General features: G+C 40.8%; 1 protein-coding gene across 10 annotated transcripts in view; it reads right to left on the reverse strand.

Annotated features, from left to right (window-relative positions):
* Positions 1–18,714, reverse strand: part of RHOBTB1 (Rho related BTB domain containing 1) — a 121,827-nt gene that overhangs the window by 36,942 nt on the left and 66,171 nt on the right. For 8 of the 10 annotated variants that reach the window (XM_015088333.3, XM_027062072.2, XM_027062073.2 and 5 more), the window contains 2 exons: positions 1,633–1,834; positions 1,149–1,252 (listed from right to left, as the gene is read on the reverse strand). In XM_015088333.3, coding sequence (XP_014943819.1) covers positions 1,149–1,252; positions 1,633–1,824 — 296 coding nt within the window. In that variant the 5' untranslated portion in view covers positions 1,825–1,834. Of the gene's footprint in view, positions 1–1,148; positions 1,253–1,632; positions 1,835–18,714 lie in introns of those variants that run through there. The other 2 variants (XM_015088337.3, XM_053207643.1) reach the window with 2 other exon arrangements.

Here is an 18,714-nt window from a genome sequence, read left to right on the forward strand (position 1 = left end):
GGCTCCCAGGTGGCTGAGTACGTTGGGTGTCTGACTTCGGCTCAGGTCATGATCTCACGGTTCGTGGGTTCGAGCCCCACATCAGGCTCTGTGCTGATAGCTTGGAGCCTGGAGCCTGCTTTGGATGCTGTCTCTGTCTCTCTCTCTCTCTGCCCACCCCTGCTTGTGCTCCGTCTCTCAAAACTGAATAAACATTAAAAAAAAAAAAAAAAAAAGGACTAGAGGTGCTTTCAGAAATGATTATCTCAACGCCAAGGAGTAACTCATGTGGTTGGAGTATCTGCCTAATCCAATCCTGCGAGGTAACAGGACATTTGAGGTTAACGAGGGACAACTGATTCATGACACCTAAATTCTAAACTTACGATAAAATGTGTTAATTTACAATTAAGAGGTAAGAAAATCTCTTTATCTGGGTTTTGATAGCTTATAACACATTCATCGAGAGAAAGACCTTAAGTTATGGTGGCAAGAAGAAGTTGCTGAATATTCTAAGGCAATTTGACCATGTTCCTAGTCTTATTAATGTCCTTCTAGATTTACTACAGGGATTTCACTTGATTTTTCCTTCTTCTGGAATTTTGCTTGATTTTTAATGTAAAATACACATTAGTGCTTCAGTTCATTTTGGAAACGTGCCTTGTGAAGGATTTCAGAGATATTTTTCTTTCTTTTCAAAAACGACCTTCAAATAAAAATAATAGACTTTCAGATAACAAAGCCCAAAGCGAAAAACATCAGACTCTGCTAATGTGGTCAGGAAAAGACCAAAGAGACCTTCTGAAGTGGGGTGGCCGAGTGCTGAAATAACTTAAAACATTTTAGCAAAAGGTAAATAAAGTACCATTCAGGAAACCTGCCATCAAAGCAGCCAGGGCCGGAGGGCACACCGGCTAACGTCCCAGTTTGACTAACACTGGTTGTTTCAAATGAGGGACTCCCTGGGAGGGACCTAGCATCAAGGCAGACTGCTTTTCTTGACATCAGAAAACAATTCCACATTTTTTTTCTTTTTTCTTAAACACAGCGCAGAATCCAACACATTTCAAGGCCATGTGACGCGGCTTTTGTTGCTTTATGAAGCAGCTGCAGGTTTGGAAAAGGAAATTGTATTCAGGTTCAAACACACTACACTAGTCTTGGTTTACCTGCCATATGCAAAACGCCTGTCTTTGTGATGATCGCCAAAAGTATCCCAAAGCCTGAGAGAAACGCTCACTTCATCAACAACATCCCGGGAACGCTCCAGGACCTGCAGGAGAGAGAGTGCAGTCCTGCTCAGTGTCACTCAGAGGCTCCTCAGGAGAAGGATGTCTAGGTCAGCACACCTCAAGGCTCACTTGACCCACCTGCCTTTAGTTTTGTCATTGCATCTAACAGGACTTGAGCTAAGTCCTAATTCTCTTTCTGGAATCACGTGACCCAAACCCTCCTCATTCAAGAAACCGCAGCCATACGCCCGAGTTTGTGTTTTACTTTTGTTTTCTCTTGTGGCACTAAACACATAAGCTTTCTTTCGCATGCACAAGTTACCCGTACTCCCTGGCAATAGCAGGGGATGTGCCATCAAATCCGGACTGGCAATAGCAGTGATGTGCCCTTAGGAGTCTAAAGAAACTCTGTACGTCTTACCTCCTGGCACACTCGGTACTGGTCAATCGCCCACACGGTAGGCACGTGGGTGGCCAGCAGCTGATACTGCGTTAGCGTTGTGTTACACGCTCTGGCACAGATCAAGCGCGTCTTCCCCACGGCGTTGTCTCCCACGACCACACACTTGATGGTTTCAACGTTGGGTCTTTCGTAGTCCATGTCAGTGTCCATTTATAAAACTCTGGAAGAAGAGAGTTACAGAGCAATCACAGGGGAGAGGAGTTCAGGCCGTTTCCCCTTTGTCTGGGCTCTTCTTCGGAAGTGCCCAGGCATAAGCGAGAGGTTTGGAACTTCATACTAAGCCTAAGTGAAACTCAAGTTTTCTATTTATGTCTCACACAAGTGCAAAAACACCGCCGGCTTGTTATTTTGACCCCAAACGGTTTATGCCGGTTAACATGTTATTTTCTCTTTGGTTTTCTCTAAACACAACCTGCCTACTGAAAATCCATCCAGGCAAATGAGAGTGCTGGCACACATTTATAGCTCACTAGCTACTCATGTTGATCCACTAAAGACACTGGTCGCCTGCAGGTTTAACCTTAGACACTGGGGCACGAGCCACCTTGGCAATATTAGTGACCATGCCATCTCAATCCCCCAACGAGCCAATCTCTCTATCCGAAAAGCAGTTTCCTGCAGGCTCTACACCATCATGGTGACTTAGGGGAGGCTCAAAAGTGCAAGCAGAGAGGATTAGCCTGCTTTAAAGATGAGTCAACAGTCCAACTGAATTTTTATTTTTTGAATTTTGAATTTTATGGATCAAATTCATAAAAACGATATTCTTAAAAGGGGCACCATAAAGCAATGTATTTTTTTTTTTTATTCTCTTTCTCTCTGTGTTTTCATTAAGAAATCTGGAACATATGGTGAAGAATGATTTTACCAGGATGAGGAGCTAGTTTGGAATCTCCCTGAAAGCATCAAGAAAGGTTTAAGAGAGTTGCTGAGTGAGGGGTCAAGAGGAAGAGAAAAAGCTGTCATGAGCTCTGCTTCCCCGGGGGGGTCAGGAACCTCCATAAAACGCAGAGCAGACTGCTTCTTGGCAGCAGCTGGATGGCTGGCCAACCATGGAAGATTCTAAGGTTTTAATGAATTATAATTGCCCTTTTGAAGAAGTCTACTGTTTTTTAATTTTGTTTTTAAAGTAGGCTTCACACCCAGTGCAGAGCCCAACACAGGGCTTGAACTCAAGACCCTGAGATCAAGACCTGAGCTGAGATCTACGGGTAGCATGCTTAAGCAACCGAGCCACCCAGGCACTCTGAGGAAGTAACTGTTAAAAGGAGAAAACTGCTTAGATGGTCACTTTTAATGAGCCAATAATGGTTTTAGTGGTCATATTGGTAAAGAAACTGCTCAGAGTAGGGCCTGATACATAACTGGGGCTCGGTAAGTGTGTTTAATTCAACTGATTTGAGAAAAATGATAATTTGGATAATATGAGATTAAGAGTACAGAAGGAGAGACAGAAGAAAGAATATGAAATAGAATGAATACTTTTTCCCAGTTAGGACCATCTGAACATGAGACTGTCTCCTGTAACACCATCACAGGAGGTGTTGAACCCGAGACTACAGACTATTTGGCAAGACTTGAGTGGAGTGATTCAAACAACAGATGTGTGGTGAGGTCAGGATCTGGTCTCAGGATCCTGTCTGTGGTTTACACACCATAGAGAGGCTTAAAATAGATATCTGTGCCCACCAGCAAATGTAGATTCTGAAGGTCTTGGGTGGAGAAAGAGAGGCTTAAGAAAAACTCCAATTCTGATGATCACCCACAGGTGGTGACTCCTCAAATTGATCTCTTCTAATTTCTAGTCTATGGTTTTATTAGTTCCCTATTTCATAGTCTAACGTGGCAAAAGCCTGACTTTGGCATCAGATCAGTGGTCCTGCAATACCTGCCAGAGAACATTTAGCAAAGTCTGCAGACATCTTTGGCTGTCACAATGGGGTTGGGGGAGAGGCCAGAGATGTTTCGAAACATACTATAATACAAGGTACAGGTCCCACGACACAGAGTAATTGGGGCCCAACGGTCACAGTGCTGAGGTTGAGAAATCTCAGCCTTAGAGGAGATGTGACTTTGAATCCTACTCTCCCCATTTTCCAGCCATTTTGTCACTGGACAAGACATTTGCGCTTTCAGCCATAGCTTCCGCATCTGTTAAGTGGGAACTATAGTACCAGGCTCCTAAAGTAGTGAGGATTTGGTGGACTGACTGATGTACCTGACACACCCATGACTCCCAGGATTCTAATCGTGGTGCTGAAGGTGAGTTGAGTGCCTTGAGGGGACAACAAAACAGTCAGGGGAAGCCCAGGATTAGCCGTGAAATCATAAACTTAATAACCACGAAGATCTATACGAAGGACGAATTTCAGTAGAGCAATCACAGAGTAATTCAGTGAAAAACAAGCATAAATGCAAGATGGAGCAGAGCTGACTTTGCATCAAGAAGGCAGGGAAACTTCTGGGTGGGAGTTGGACACAGTTAGCTAAGCGATAATAGAATTGGAAAGGTAGGTTAGAAATATTTTCCTGGGGCATTTCTAGCTTCTAGGATAAAAAATGGTAACACTTGTTGTGGATAAGAAATTTGATATGTTTCTGGTGATATTACTGTAGGGTATATACCCTGTGTCAGAAAAACAGGATCTGTTTGGAGCTTCACAACTCTGGAAACTAAGGTACATTATTTTGATCATCCTAAGTGGTGGAAAATCTTACTCTTTTGAAAGTGAATTTTATTTTTTTAGATGGATAAAAGCCATGGAGAGCCAATCCTTAAAATTAGGGGGAACGTTTGGATTTAGTCAAAACTGAAATAGACACACACAAAACACACAGTTGGTTTTCTTGTCAGATTGCAAACTAGCTTTGAGAGCAGCCCCTGAAAGGAACCCCCCAAATAATTTGAATCATGACAGCATTGGTGGAAGAGCTGTGTAGCTTTTACACAAGACTACTTTGAAGGGGATGAAAGCTCTCCTGCTTTTATATTAAGGCTATGATTACAAAACTATCGTTACTTATTTATAGACACACCTCATGCACAGTTCTGAAAAGAATTTCTGTGTCAAGGGTGAGAATAACATCCATGGGTCCTCTAATCTCTAGCAATCTGCTCAAAACCCAAGTGACTGCCAAAGGTGCTAAACTCTGTACAAAGGGGACAACATGGAAGGGAAGTGAAAGGCAGGGCAGAATTAAACACTCGTAGCCCAGCTCACTCACTGCAGACGTGGAATTTCCAGGAAGGGTTTTCTGGATTCCAAATACTGAAAATCTTTTCTTTGGGGTATAAACTTGATTTTGTGGTAATCTAAAAATTATTTTAAGTATAAGAAGTCACAGCCAAGCATGAAAAGCCATGCTACACATGTATTGTAAACTGATTGTTCATCGTTTATAAATAAAGTTATGATAATTATAAAAATATGCAATATTATCCTTCTTTACTTGTTATGGGCTCTAATTTATTCATATTTAGCACTCTTACAGTTGAATGAGCTCTTAGGACCATCTGGTTAATGACTATCTGGTTTCTGACTTTCATTTACCTAGAATGAGAGCAATAAATATTATTCCTTTAACACTGTTAATAAATTTCACCACCATGAACCCTGCCGATCAGTGCAGATACTCTTTTGCCTTTAGATACGAATCTGAGGAAACAAAGAAAGTATAAAAGAAAGAGCTAGAAAGGACTGACACTGGACCTATTACCATGGCAGCTTTGTAATCTTACTCAAAACTGACCTGACCTTCATTTCATACTTTTTCTGAATCCTCAGGACATGGATGCTGACCATTAAGTGTTGAAGGACATACCCGCACACTGTGGATGTCAGAAGCAGTTAAGTTTATTTAGAACTGACCAGTGAACAGGACAACGTGGTGGGTGGGGAGTGAGGACTCGGTGAGGTGGCCCAGGGTGGCTGCCCCCTGGGTGTTGGTGCCCACCATCAACTTACAGACTGTGGTCACGATGGCCCCATGTGCTCACACCGTGATTAATATCACCTTCCGGACTTCAGGTCTCTCCTGAAGGTCCATATTCACCACCAGCTCAGCCTTCTTGTCACGTCCACAGGGCAACACATCCTACATCTAGCCTCTCGGCTGCTCCACCTAACCTTCCCCACACTCTACTTGGGCCGTTCATGCTCTTGGCCACGTGCTGGATATTGTTGTCATCCAGAAACATTTTACCCCTGAAATGTCGAGTTTCAAAATCCTACTCTCAAAGTAAAACTCCTATCTTTACAGCCTCTGCTTGGTGAAACGTGGGCGCGGCAGCAACTCCCATCAGGAGACAGAATCTGTTTCCCTTCCTCTAGAATCTGAGCTAGCCTTGTGACTGCGTGGCCCATTCCAAAAGAATGTGGTGGTGATGCTCTGTGAGTTCCAGAGCCAGGGTCTCCAGAAGGCCTGCAGCTCCACCCTCACGCTGTTGGAATGCTGTCTTGAGGCTGTCCTCTGAGGAAGCTGGCCTAGCCCCACAGAGGATGAGAATTCCCAGTGAGAATAACCGAAGCAGCCCTGCCGATGGCTTCACCAGATGCCATATAGTGTGAGGCTACCTGAATCCTCTAGCCCAGCCAACTGTCCAGCTGAATGAAGCTTTATGAGTGAGCCCAGCTGAGGAATCACCTAGCCAACCTACAGAATCAGGAGAAAGTACAGATTATTGTTTTAAACCACCACGTTTTGGGGTGATTTGTTATCACGAGCAGGGGAGGGGCAGAGAGAGATGCACACAGAATCCGAAGCAGGCTCCAGGCTCTGAGCTGTCAGCACAGAGCCCGATGCAGGGCTCGAACCCATGAACCGTGAGATCATGACCTGAGCCGAAGTTGGATGCTTAACTGACTGAGACACCCGGGTGCCCCTGGATGATCTTTTCTACCTAGGGTTGATGGATCATGCCAACTTTCTCTTCACCATCATCCTCAGCATCTTGTATTGCATGTGTGGGAGGCAGAATAATGGTCCCTCAAGGATGTTAATGTCCTAATCTCTGGGATCTGTGAATGGCATGGGGCAAATAGGGTAGCAGATGAAATTAAGGTTGCTAATCGGCTGACTTTACTCTAAGGAGCTCATTCCGGATTGTCTGGGAAGGCCCAATGTAGTCTCTCAGGTTCTTTCATATAGAAAAAGGAGGTAGGAGATCAGAGTCAGAGAGATATGTGAAGATGTTACACTGCTGGCTTTGAAGATGGAGCCAAGGGCCATAAACAAGGAGTGCACGTGACCTCTAGAAGCTGAAAAAGGAAGGAGACAGATTTTTCTCCTAGAGCTCCAGAAGGAACACAGCCTACCAACATCTTAATTTTAGCCCAATGAAACCCATTTCAGATTTTTAACCTCCAGAACTGTAAGATAATACATTTGTTTTGTTTTAAGCCATGACATTTTTGGTAACTTTTTACGGCAGTGATGGCATGATGGCATGCTTTTGTCCCACAAAATGGTTTCCTAAATTCTAAATGTCGTTGGATGCTTCAGTCCCTTTAACAAATGCCATTCTTGCAGCCAACCCTCTACCACTCCTTGTCTGCCTGAAAAACTTCATTCGTTCCTTAAAACCTTATTCAGATATTACCTCCTCTAAAAAGCTTTCTTAATTGCCCTGCCTCCACACAGACTGATTTACTTTCTCCTCTGTATCATAAATGGTTCTGGGAGAATGAATCACAAGCACAAATACACATATACCCCCATTTTTCCTATATTAGCAAACCATAGAATGGTCGTTTGTGAACTTTTTATTTTTCCTGTGGCTATACCTTCAAAGTGCACATCTAATGCCCTTAATGAATCATCAAGTGTTTCTGGGGTACTACGGTATGCCAAAGGGCTTGGAATATAAGACTATACCATGCCCCACTTTAGTAAAGCTTTCTTTGACTATTCATTCTGGTCCATAGGTCCCCCATTATTTGTGACCCTCTTTTAGGAACAACCATGACCCGAATAGTGACATAGCTAAATCTGAACTTAGCTGATCTCATCTCCTTTATAAATCATTTCTCTTCCCAATGGTGGTACTTTTTCCTACTTTCAGTCCTTGAGATGATGGCCTTCCTGGTGTTCTGTTCCTCTCTTAAGACACAGGCTCTTAGGAAGTGCCAGACACATTCACTATGGCTCAATGACCATCAGAGTCCTGTCTCCGTAATTCAATAATTCAGAGGCACTGTGGGTGATGAAACTCAAGATATTCTTGCTTGCTTTGGATAGGTGCATTTTAGTACAGAGCCACTCTTTTTTTTTTTTTTTTTTAACGTTTACTTATTTTTGAGAAAGAGATAGAGAGAGACAAAGAGAGACAGAGAGAGACAGAGCACAAATGGGGGAGGGGCAGAGAGAGAGGGAAACACAGAATCTGAAGCAGGCTTCAGGCTCTGGGCTGTCAGCACAGAGCCCGACATGGGGCTCAAACCCATGAACCATGAGATCATGACCTGAGCTGAAATCGGATGCTTAACCGACTGAGCCACCCAGACGGCCCAGTACAGAGCCACTCTTTACGTCCAGGTGAATGTGTGAGTCTCTTCTACCATGAGAAATTCAGATATTAGGGAGGGTGGGCAGGGAAAGTTTATCATTTGTCTATGATATCTTACTAAAGCATTGTCTAATTGCTCCAAATCACCCACCATCGGAATATGCCACCTCTTCCCATGACCTGTGTTGTGTTTCTTGTTCTGCCTGCTCTTTGAATCAAAGCGTGGTGAGCAGTCCACTCAAAGACACAACTCTAAGGCCAGAGAAGGCCTCTGTACTTCCAGTTCCATTCAGCTGTTCATAGACAGTTTGAACAATGCTATTGCACAACCACTAAATTTTCTTGTCCTTTAGAAAAGCATATAGTCTGAACTTTGAGAAATAATTTAACTTGGTCATTAAAAAAAATACTAGTGGAACAAATTTTTGTGTGTTGGAAGAGTTAGCTCAGAAAGAAAAACTGGGAATTGTATATTATTGACAGAAACAAAAGAGAAATGTTAAGAGTTGCGTAATAACTGTAGCCAACAGCCAAGTTTCAACTGTGCAGATTTCATTATCCTGAGCTCTTAATCACCAGTCCTAGGCAGGCAGGAGCTGCTCTGTGCATAATATAAACATCTCAGCTGGAATGGAGAACGGGTTCAGATCTGGGAAAGAGGCAGTCAGGGCTGGGCTGCGCTTCCCTAAATCAAAAGTTTAAAGAAATATATCTCTAGCATAAAATCGCCTTTCAAATCAACAATATTTTTTTCAACTCAAAGTTTTGATTAAAACAGAAAGGAAAAGAGTTTAAGTAACAGAAAGGACAGTGCATGTAAGTTCAGGAATACAGATAATACAGAGACACCTTTTAAAACATCCACTCATTATCCTCACGAGAGCCCTGTGATAATGGAGATATCCACAAGATCATGCTCCCCATTTTTTTAAAACTTGTCAGTGGGGAAGGTGAGCCAGGATTGGAAATAAAGTTGCTATCTATCCACTGCCCCTAGTAAATGCTGTCCCAGTTGAAAAATAAGGAATAAAAAACTTAGCTTAAAGGATGCATACATAAAAAATCCAGGCTAGTTTTCAGAACCACCATAAGTAAACTGTTTGCTACGTTCTAGACATTCTGGTTGATTTTGTCTACAAATATGCCAGGTAACCTCTCCTTTGGTGACTTTTTTCTCATGCCCCTGACCTACCACTGAAATTGTTCTGCACCTTTAGGACTCAGGCAGTCGTAATTAAAGAAATAATAGGCTGAGTGCTTCATGAGTGGCAGGCCTACAGTATTAGGTATGCAGTGGTAAACAGGCCAGGCGCTATTCTTGCTCTCATGGACTTCGTAATCAGGCGGGGAGGAACAGGTAGTTGTAATCATAGACTTGATTTCAGTTCCTTGAAGAATGAAAGGGTGTTATGAGAAAATAATGGGTGGGAGGCCTGCAGGAAAGAGGAGGGAGGCCTCTGTGAAGAGGGCCCATTTTCTGGCTACTTGAAGAATGAGCAGGGCCCAGGCATGAGGACGGAAAGGAAGCAGGCCCACTGGAGCTGGGGGCAGGGGAACAGGAGAGAGGAAGGTCGGACAGGAGGCAGGTGTTACATTACACACAGCCTTTTAGGCTACAAAGGGGAACCTGAATTTTGTTGTAAGTACAGTGAGAAGACACTGAAATGTTGTAGGCAGAAGAATAACAGGTTCTGATTTGCTTTTTAAAAGCATCACTGATGGGGCACCTGGGTGGCTCAGTCAGTTAACAGTCCAGGCCATGATCTCATGGTTTGTGAGTTCAAGCCCCTCTTCGGGCTCCATGCTGATAGTGCAGAGCCTGCTTGGGATTCCCTCCCTCTCTTTTTGCCGCTCTCCCACTTGTGCACATGTGTGCTCTCTCTCTCTCAAAAAATAAACATTTAAAAAATGTTTTCTTTTTTTTTAAAGCAAACACTGAGACTGCTGTGTGGAGAACATAGTGTGGGGAGTGGAAGGACTGGTTAGGATGCCCCCAGGTTCTCCGGGGAGAAGGATGGGGGCTTGGACCAGGAACTGGTCAAGATGCAGCAAAGTAGATAGATGTAAGTTACACTTTAGAAGAAGGTGCACTGAAAACATTCTTCCTTTATACCAGGAATTCCTAGGGTATTCAACAAGTTCCAATTTGTCATATTGGCAGTTATGCTTATAGGTGTATGTGGTTGCTTTCACCTCACCAAGATTATACATTTTTGACAGCAGAGACTGTTATTCACCTTTAAATCCTCAAGTCTTTTCAATGCCTTGGCCATTTGTGGCTTTCAATAAATATTTGTTCAGTGGGATATCAAAGTACGGCGATTCCACCTTCCTCAGGAAACCCTCCACCTGGATCCGCTTGCAGACTTGCACTCGGCTATCTCTGGTGACTGATCACTAAGCCCGTGGCCTCGAGAGCAGCAGCATGCGGCTAAGCCCACAGTCAGTGAGAGGAACACCTTGAGAGACATCTGTGTGGCCCATCATGAGAGCGGTATTTGACAGATGGCATCACACCAGCCGTGGCTCCCCATCAGGAAGAGCATCAGTAACCATGGGAACCACCAGGGACCAAGAACCAGGCACCTTCACCAAATGATAAGGCAGGGGGCAGGAGGGAGCCCATATATAGGCTCAGTGGAGCTTAGGGCTGAATTTGATTGGGGAAAAAAAAAGTAATGTCATCATTTGTCATGCTCTAGTGGGGAGAGCCAATTTATGAATCTCAATAATATTCACATGTAAGTGTCTCATAAAACTCCCATCAACTTGTGGACTTCAACATTCCCATTCAAGGGATTTCTAACCTTTTTGGCGAGTCACTAATTGGCTGGGAAAGAAGTGGAAAATGGAGGTACATGCACCCACTACCTATGGAGAGTGATTTATAAATGAATCTTGAATGAGAAAATTCAATCTATGCCTAAAAGACATCACAAGAGGCAATAGGTTGGACCTGAAGGCAAGACAGCATTGGAATACATGCCTTGGATCTCCTGCTACACAGTCTCACTGAAATTAACCTTATTCTGCACAAAGAGCAGACTCCACAACAGTATCAGAATAAAGCTAAGGAGTAACCATATACCAGAAATTGGAAGGATTTCTGCCAAATTCACTTCCATGGAGCCAAGTGAGAACATCACTGAAGACCAAGCAGACTGCCCATTTCCACAGGGAAAAGAGCTGGGCTGGGAGGTAAGTAGGATGCTCTCGGGCACAGATGCTCATAGTCTGGAGTAATGAGAGCTGGCCTGACATGGGACCGAGGTGGAAGAAATCAGCTGTGGAGCCACTGGAAAGTCATGAGGAACCTGGTATGCTGTCCTAGGGGAGGATTAGTTCCAGTAAGCACCCCTTGCTGAGGGTGTACCAGGTAGACAGCACTGAGCATGGAAAAGACTCATTTTTGTTTTTCCTCCCCCAGGCTGCTTAGCCAAGCTGTTTCAGTTTTGATACTGCCACAGAAGTGACTGATCTTGTTAATGTGACAGGGGTAGGGGTAGGGGTGCAACCTCTAAGGCTGACCATTGGTATATCTTCAGTGGTGACACTCCTCGCTAGTGGTCTTTTTAAAAATTTTTTTATTGAAAACTTTTTTTTTTTAACGTTTACTTATTTTTGAGACAGAGGGAGACAGAGTACAAGTGGGGGAGGGGCAGAGCGAGAGGGAGACACAGAATCTGAAGTAGGCTCCAGGCTCTGAGCTGTCAGCACAGAGCCTGGTGTGGGGCCCGAACTCACGAACCACAAGATTATGACCTGAGCCGAAGTCAGATGCCCAGCTGACTGAGCCACCCAGGCGCCCCCTCATTAGTGATCTTATCTTACCCTCCACAGATGTCTCTACATGCACAAGACTGAATAGCTTTGCTTGTCCACTCTGGAACTGAGTGGGCTCCTGAGTCACTATAGAGCCCTACTTTGCTCTCCAACACAGCCTAGGTTATCTAAGCATTTGGAATATACTTTAATCCTTGGCCAGAGGAATCCTTTTCTATGTGGATGGAGTAAACAGAGACCAGCTAACATATGGTCTATTAAAAACCCTGACATGAAGGAAAGGTCTTCTACTGAAGTAGATATACTGTAAGAAACAGCAAAAGAAGGGGTGCCTGGGTAGCTCAGACAGTTAGTGTCTAGCTTTTGATTTTGGCTCAGATCATGATCCCACAGTTTGTGAGATTGAGCCCTGCATTAGGCTCTGTGCTGACAGTGGGGAGCCTGCTTGGGATTCTCTCTCCTTGCCCTTCTTCCCACTCGTTTTCTCTCTCTCTCTCTCAAAATAAATAAATAAACTTAAAAGAAAAGTAAGAGCAGAAGAAAATATTTCTTTAAAAATATCTGAACCATGTAATTGATCACACAAAAGAAGATTAATGCAGGTATACAAACTAATAGCACATGAGGCTATAAAGAGGCAAAAGACAAGTAAAGACCATGGATAAGTGAAATATAAGAGAGCCAAATTAAAAAGCATAATGGCAACAGTAAAGAGCTTTGAAAATGTAGTAAAATGGATTCATGAGGTACAGACCAGACATGAGAAACTATGTATAGAAGGAAGGCCACCTGCAAATGATGTAACCGAAGATAATAAAGAGGTTGACCATTGATAGGCAATCCCCGGATAGTATGGCTTCTTGAGGAACTAAAGGAGCAAACCTTGATTTAATAAAACAAAATTTTCCCAATACAAAAAGGAGAAGAAGGAAAAAAAAAAGATTCTAGATCTATTTTCAGTAAAAGGTTTAAATACCAGTGGCAGAAAAAACTGTATAATAACCTTACAAATATTTTAGCAAAACATCTTCTAAAATTAACAGCCAAAGGCATTTCTTTCTAGAAGGAAATAATAATATGGACAACCACACACTTCACCAATACACTATTTTAAGACAGTAGAAAAACATAGAGCCTTGAAAGAAAAAGGACATAATAACAAGTTTCTGAATCTGGTCAAATTGTTATTTATGTAAAGGGAACCATAAGACTATTTTTAGGTATAAAAGACTCAGGGAGCAAAAACTCAGATTTCTTTGAATTAAACTGCTCAAGGATACTTGACAAAACACTCAGAGATAATTCAAGATTAAAAACTAAAACAAACAAACAAACCAAAAAACGTCTATTTCTGTGTAAAAGGACTGTGGAAACCAAAACCAACTGAAAATATAAAACTAACCTGCATAGTTATTTTGATTGTGATTTCAAAATTAGATAGAAAAAGTATCTGTAAAAGATAATTTAGGAGGTAAAAAAAAAAGGCAGTTTGTGGTAAAAGCATAACAGTAATAATGAACCTTCACAGACCAAAAAGCATACACTAAAAATGAAGACAAATTCTGTAAGGAGAAATCAATGAAAATTATCTACATGTAGGAGATGAAGAATCAGAATCAACATCAGATTAAGAAAGCAAAACTGAAAAACAACACAGGGAGGGCTTGAATAGCATAAAAAGTAGTGATAAATGGGGGTGCCTGGATGGCTCAGTACGTTAAACTTCCAACTTTGGCTCAGGTCAGGATTTCACAGTTGGTGAGTTTGAGCCCCACATCAGGCTGTTTGCTGTTAGCATGGAGCCTGCTTCTGATCCTCTGTCTTCCTCTCTTTCTCTCTGTCCCTCCCCTGCTCGTGTGCATGCTCTTTCTCTCTCTCAAAAATAAATAAACATTAAAAAAAGTGATAAATGAATAGATATCTCATATTCAATAAACTCCATGATAAGAGAGTGCACTGTCTTTTTAGGTGTTCTTGGCACATTTACAGAAGTTGACTAACCCACCAGAAGGAGAAAACCCCCCTCCCAAAGCATAAGTTGTACCAATCAAATTCCCTAGCCACACACACAAATAAATAAATAAATGAAAAAGTTAAAAGGAATGGTTTTATTGACAGCAACAACAACAAAAAGCTCAGCCATTTGGAAATTAAAAAAAAAATATGTTCTGGTATATCCATCTAAGGAAATGACTTTGTAAAAAGAAAATGTTTTAAAAGCAAATATATTTATCACGTCTTTATCAAGAATACGAAAAAAAAGGAAAACCACCCAAATCTATGACAAGGGAGGGAATAATTAAGGCACTGGCTTATCTGATCTTGGGCCAATTACTTAATCTCTCTAAACTTCTGTATCCTTATCTGTAAACTGGGGACAGTTGCCTCCCCTGATGGGTTGTTGTAAAGATTAAATTAGATAATGCTTGTAAAATATTTTAATCACTATACCTGCCATCAAGAAAATACCCAAGAAGTCTTTTCTATTAAGACTGTCATTATTTACAATCATGTTTATGTTGAGTTTGCATTAATATAGAAAAATGCTAATGTTACCCTATCTACGGGCAAGACCAGGAGAGCAATCTAAAAAACAGTTGATGAAAACCAGATAAAATAAACAAATACGTGTAACTCAAATAAATTTGGGCCTCCTTGTTCTTTCATTTTAAATACCATCTTAGCACGGTGACACATCTAAAAGAAACGCAAATGTGACTTTTAGAAAGCTGGGAAACAACATGGGTATTTAAGGATTGAGGGGAGTGGTTGACATGATATATATTGGGCATCTTGCAGCTAAACTCCTAAAAAGTTTCTTTGGTATGTGTCCCTGAAGAGTTCCACCCCTTGTGGTAACCACTCAGGTCTGTCTTTCTGCCTCTTGGGACCGCAGATATTTTCTCCTGAGATGCTTCTCTATTACCTCTCCATGATAGCCATGGCTATCTTCTTATTTTACTTATATCTCCATCATTATTCCCCTCCACCATCTAAATGGATCTTCCTTGGATCTATCGTTCCCACCCTCCTGCCCCCCAGGGGTAGGGGAGGAATAGGTGTGTATTAATATGTGAATACTTAAAATTTAATAATTGTGTCTCCATCATTGAAAGGGAAGCTGTTCCTCTTGCAAGAGCAATATACAGAAGGAAAATTCGAAGGAAGTGCACTGAACAGATAACAGGGATTGCTGTTGGATAACGGGGCTAAAACTTGTTGCCATTCTCCTGCTTTCCTTTACTTTACAAATTTTCTATGACAAAAATACATTACCTTTTTAACAAAATTGGGATAAAGGTCACATGTTATAAAACTCATCCTTTTAAAGCATACAGTTTGAGGTTTTTTATTACATTCACAAAGCCCTACAACCATGCCCACTATCTAATTCTGGAACATTTTCATCATCCCAAAAAGAAACATTGTGCCCATTAGCAGCCATTCTGTTCTCCACTGCCCCCCAACTCTGGAAACTATTAATTTACTTCCTGTCTCTATGAATTTGCCTGTTCTGTATATTTCTTATAAATGAAATCATACAATAAGCAGCCTTTTGTGTCTGTCTGCTTCTACTGAACAAAATGCTTTCAAGTTCATCCATGTTGTATCATATATTCATGCTTCATTACTTTTTATGGATGAATAATATTCTTAAATGTATTCTACAATGGGAGAAATATCTTAGTTTTTTAAAAAGCTAATGGGTACATAAGTCTACCTTTGACTGTTAATTCTAATAAGAGTGCATATATATGTACAGTTCAATAATAATAAATGATTTTTGATGATGTATAAATTATTTTTCAAAATCATGTATTTATAAAGCTTCATGAGACTGTTAAACTTTTTTTTTTCTCACTCAGGCTTTCAACTAAAAAACCCCCATGGGAATCTAAATGATAATCTAGCTGAATACCAGACAAAGAAATTGAACCACAGAGAGAGACAGCTGTGGACACCCAGGACACATATATTTCAAGCACAAGATGAAAAATTCTTGGCCTTTAAATTTTGAGTGTTCAGAGGGAATACTTAGAGTAACTGAAATGAGAAATTAAAAAAATTGTTTAGAAACATATCACATGAAATATTCTGTGATAATCAATTGTAGTTAAGATATTTGAAGCTTGGATCAATATAGTATAATTCAGCCTTACATTCATTAAGAAGAAAGAAATTCCAAATCTGTTTGTATGCACGCTGTGTATGTATTTGTGTACCTGCAAATCACAAACATATAAATACTGATGTACACTCAGTGTACAAATTTAATGTTATAATCTTTACTTGGAAAGGCAGATTGTACGTGTTTTCAGTTACAAGGGAGATAGCTCGATCAAAGCTGACTGCAGCTAGCTCACATTAAAGTGAGGGTTCAGTGAAAAATCAAATTCTATAAATGAATGACTTACCCAGGACATAAAATCTGGAGCATTTCAAACACACAGAGGGTGCACTGGGGTGATGTCCAAAAGTGGGGTGCTGGTGATATCGACTTCTTGATCTAGGTGCTCATTACATATGTTTGGTTTTCAAAAATTAATCAAACTGTATACTTGTGATCTAAACACATTTCTCTATAGACATTATCCTTAAATATTTTTTTTAAGTTAAAAAAATTAAAGCAACAAAAGACACTACACATTGATTTTGGAGGGCCTGTGTATGAACCTTAGCTAAGGGCTGCATCAGGAAGATATGTCAAGAATTAATAATTAACACATTGGTTTAGTCTACAGAGAGATGTCAAAGTTGTAAGTGCTCATTTGAGAAAGCTAATATCAAGTCTGTAGACCAGATATGCTTAAAAATCCAACCTAATGAAGAAAGTCTCTGTTCACTGAAAGCATTCTCTGAAGATGTCACTGGGTCAGCTTCTGCAGGACCAGAGAGACCACTTGCTGTGAAACGTTCAGATACGATGACAGTAAAGCAACTGCATTTAATCATTTAGGAGACTATAATATGCCAGTTAGGATTAGGTTACGCTCTGATTCAGACAAATGAAGAAAACTGTTTTGTTTTTCTCCCCCAGGATTTTTTTTAGCAAATTAGACCATAAATACAAAAGTGTTGTGGACAAAAAGCAGACTCCTTAAAATCTCCTATTTTATTAGAGGTTTTTGGCTAACATCAATGCACAGATTCCAGCTAATAATTTGAGGACACGTCTCTATACCCTCCAACTCTAGCTACGACTTATCACATAGAATATTGTACGTTTTTTGAAAGCGGGATGAGGCACTGTTTGTGGGAGTGGAAAATAATACCATTATTTTGGAGTGCAACTGGTACTCAGAAGACTTTAAAATGTCCATACTTTTCATCTAATTGTAAGCCTTTATTCCTGGATAAATAATTAGGGTATACAAAAAGATTCCATTAAAGGAATGTTACATATCATTATTTGTGGAAACAAAATATTGGAAACAATCTTGGAAATCCAACGACAGGGGGTTGATTAAAAACAAAGAAACCCACAACAATAAATGTCCACATAGTAGGAGAGTATATAGCCATCAAAAATGTGTTATAAGAGTACATTGATATTTGTTTATGATAAACATATTTAAATGAAAAGAAGATTGCAAAAAAATGTACAGGATAACACCATTCCTTAAAAATTAAGTACCTAAATATACACAGCAACATTTGGCATCAAGAAACATTAAAATATTAATGCCAACTAGGATTATAATTGATTTAAACATTTTTCTTATCTATATATTCCATCTTTTCTAGAATAAACGTGTGTTATTTTATAACAAAGAAATTTTATAGAAAAGTGAGATGGGGAAGTAGGAAAACCAGGGACTAGAATATTTATGCATGTGAGAATGCATTCTTCCTTCATTAGGTGGAACTAATGTCTACTCTCTACCTTTGCTCTGCATACCTTGAAAGCTTTACGTGAAGTGCCTTTCAGTGCCTGCTGCCCCAGAAACCTTTCTTTAAATTCTGAGCAGCCATCCCACATCACCAGTGTTATCCTGGAGCTCCTGGTCATTCAGCTCCCTTGACTTAAATCAAAGGAACTAACATCTCAGTCGGCCCAAACACACACAAAACCACACAGCCACTCAGCCTAGAACAATGCGGCAAAGGATACACCTGCTGAACACCAGGGAAAATCTCCTTCTCTAATCTTTCCAGATCAAGTCATCAGACTTTGAGAGATTTCAGTTCTCTTTCAGAAGAGTCCTTGGTCTACTTCACATAAGTGGATTTTTAAAAATATTAGAATCTGAAATATTCTAAGGGTTCACTGTTGATTTTTGTTTGATAAACACAAAGGGAAACAATTCCCCTTCTTTGAAGCCTCTTTCTAGGATCCCTAATGATCAGCAGCCAAATTTAGCCTTGGCTGCATCTCCACTGTATCTATTATTCCTCCATGCTATTGATGTGAGGCTCAATCTCATCCCTATTTAGAGTGCACAAGAGCCAGCGTCTTGATGAAAGGGGAGGTTGGTGAACGTAAATTGAAAAGAGCCGGGAGAACATACTGTAATGAATGGAAACATACAGCTTCATGGTTTATGGTACTAAAATTACATTCACACAAAAGAATCAATAGCCTTGATCATATTATATGAGAAATAAGAAAGGAGGGGGAGTTGTAGAGAAGGCAGTCAAGATATCAGCTGATTAGAATTATTCCAGGTAATTTATTTAGTTTTGTTTTAAGTACTTCTGCCTGTATGATAATATTATTTTTTAAAGTTATTTATTTATTTATTTATTTATTT

This window comes from Acinonyx jubatus, chromosome D2, assembly GCF_027475565.1.
Source record: "Acinonyx jubatus isolate Ajub_Pintada_27869175 chromosome D2, VMU_Ajub_asm_v1.0, whole genome shotgun sequence".
Lineage (NCBI taxonomy): Eukaryota > Metazoa > Chordata > Mammalia > Carnivora > Felidae > Acinonyx > Acinonyx jubatus.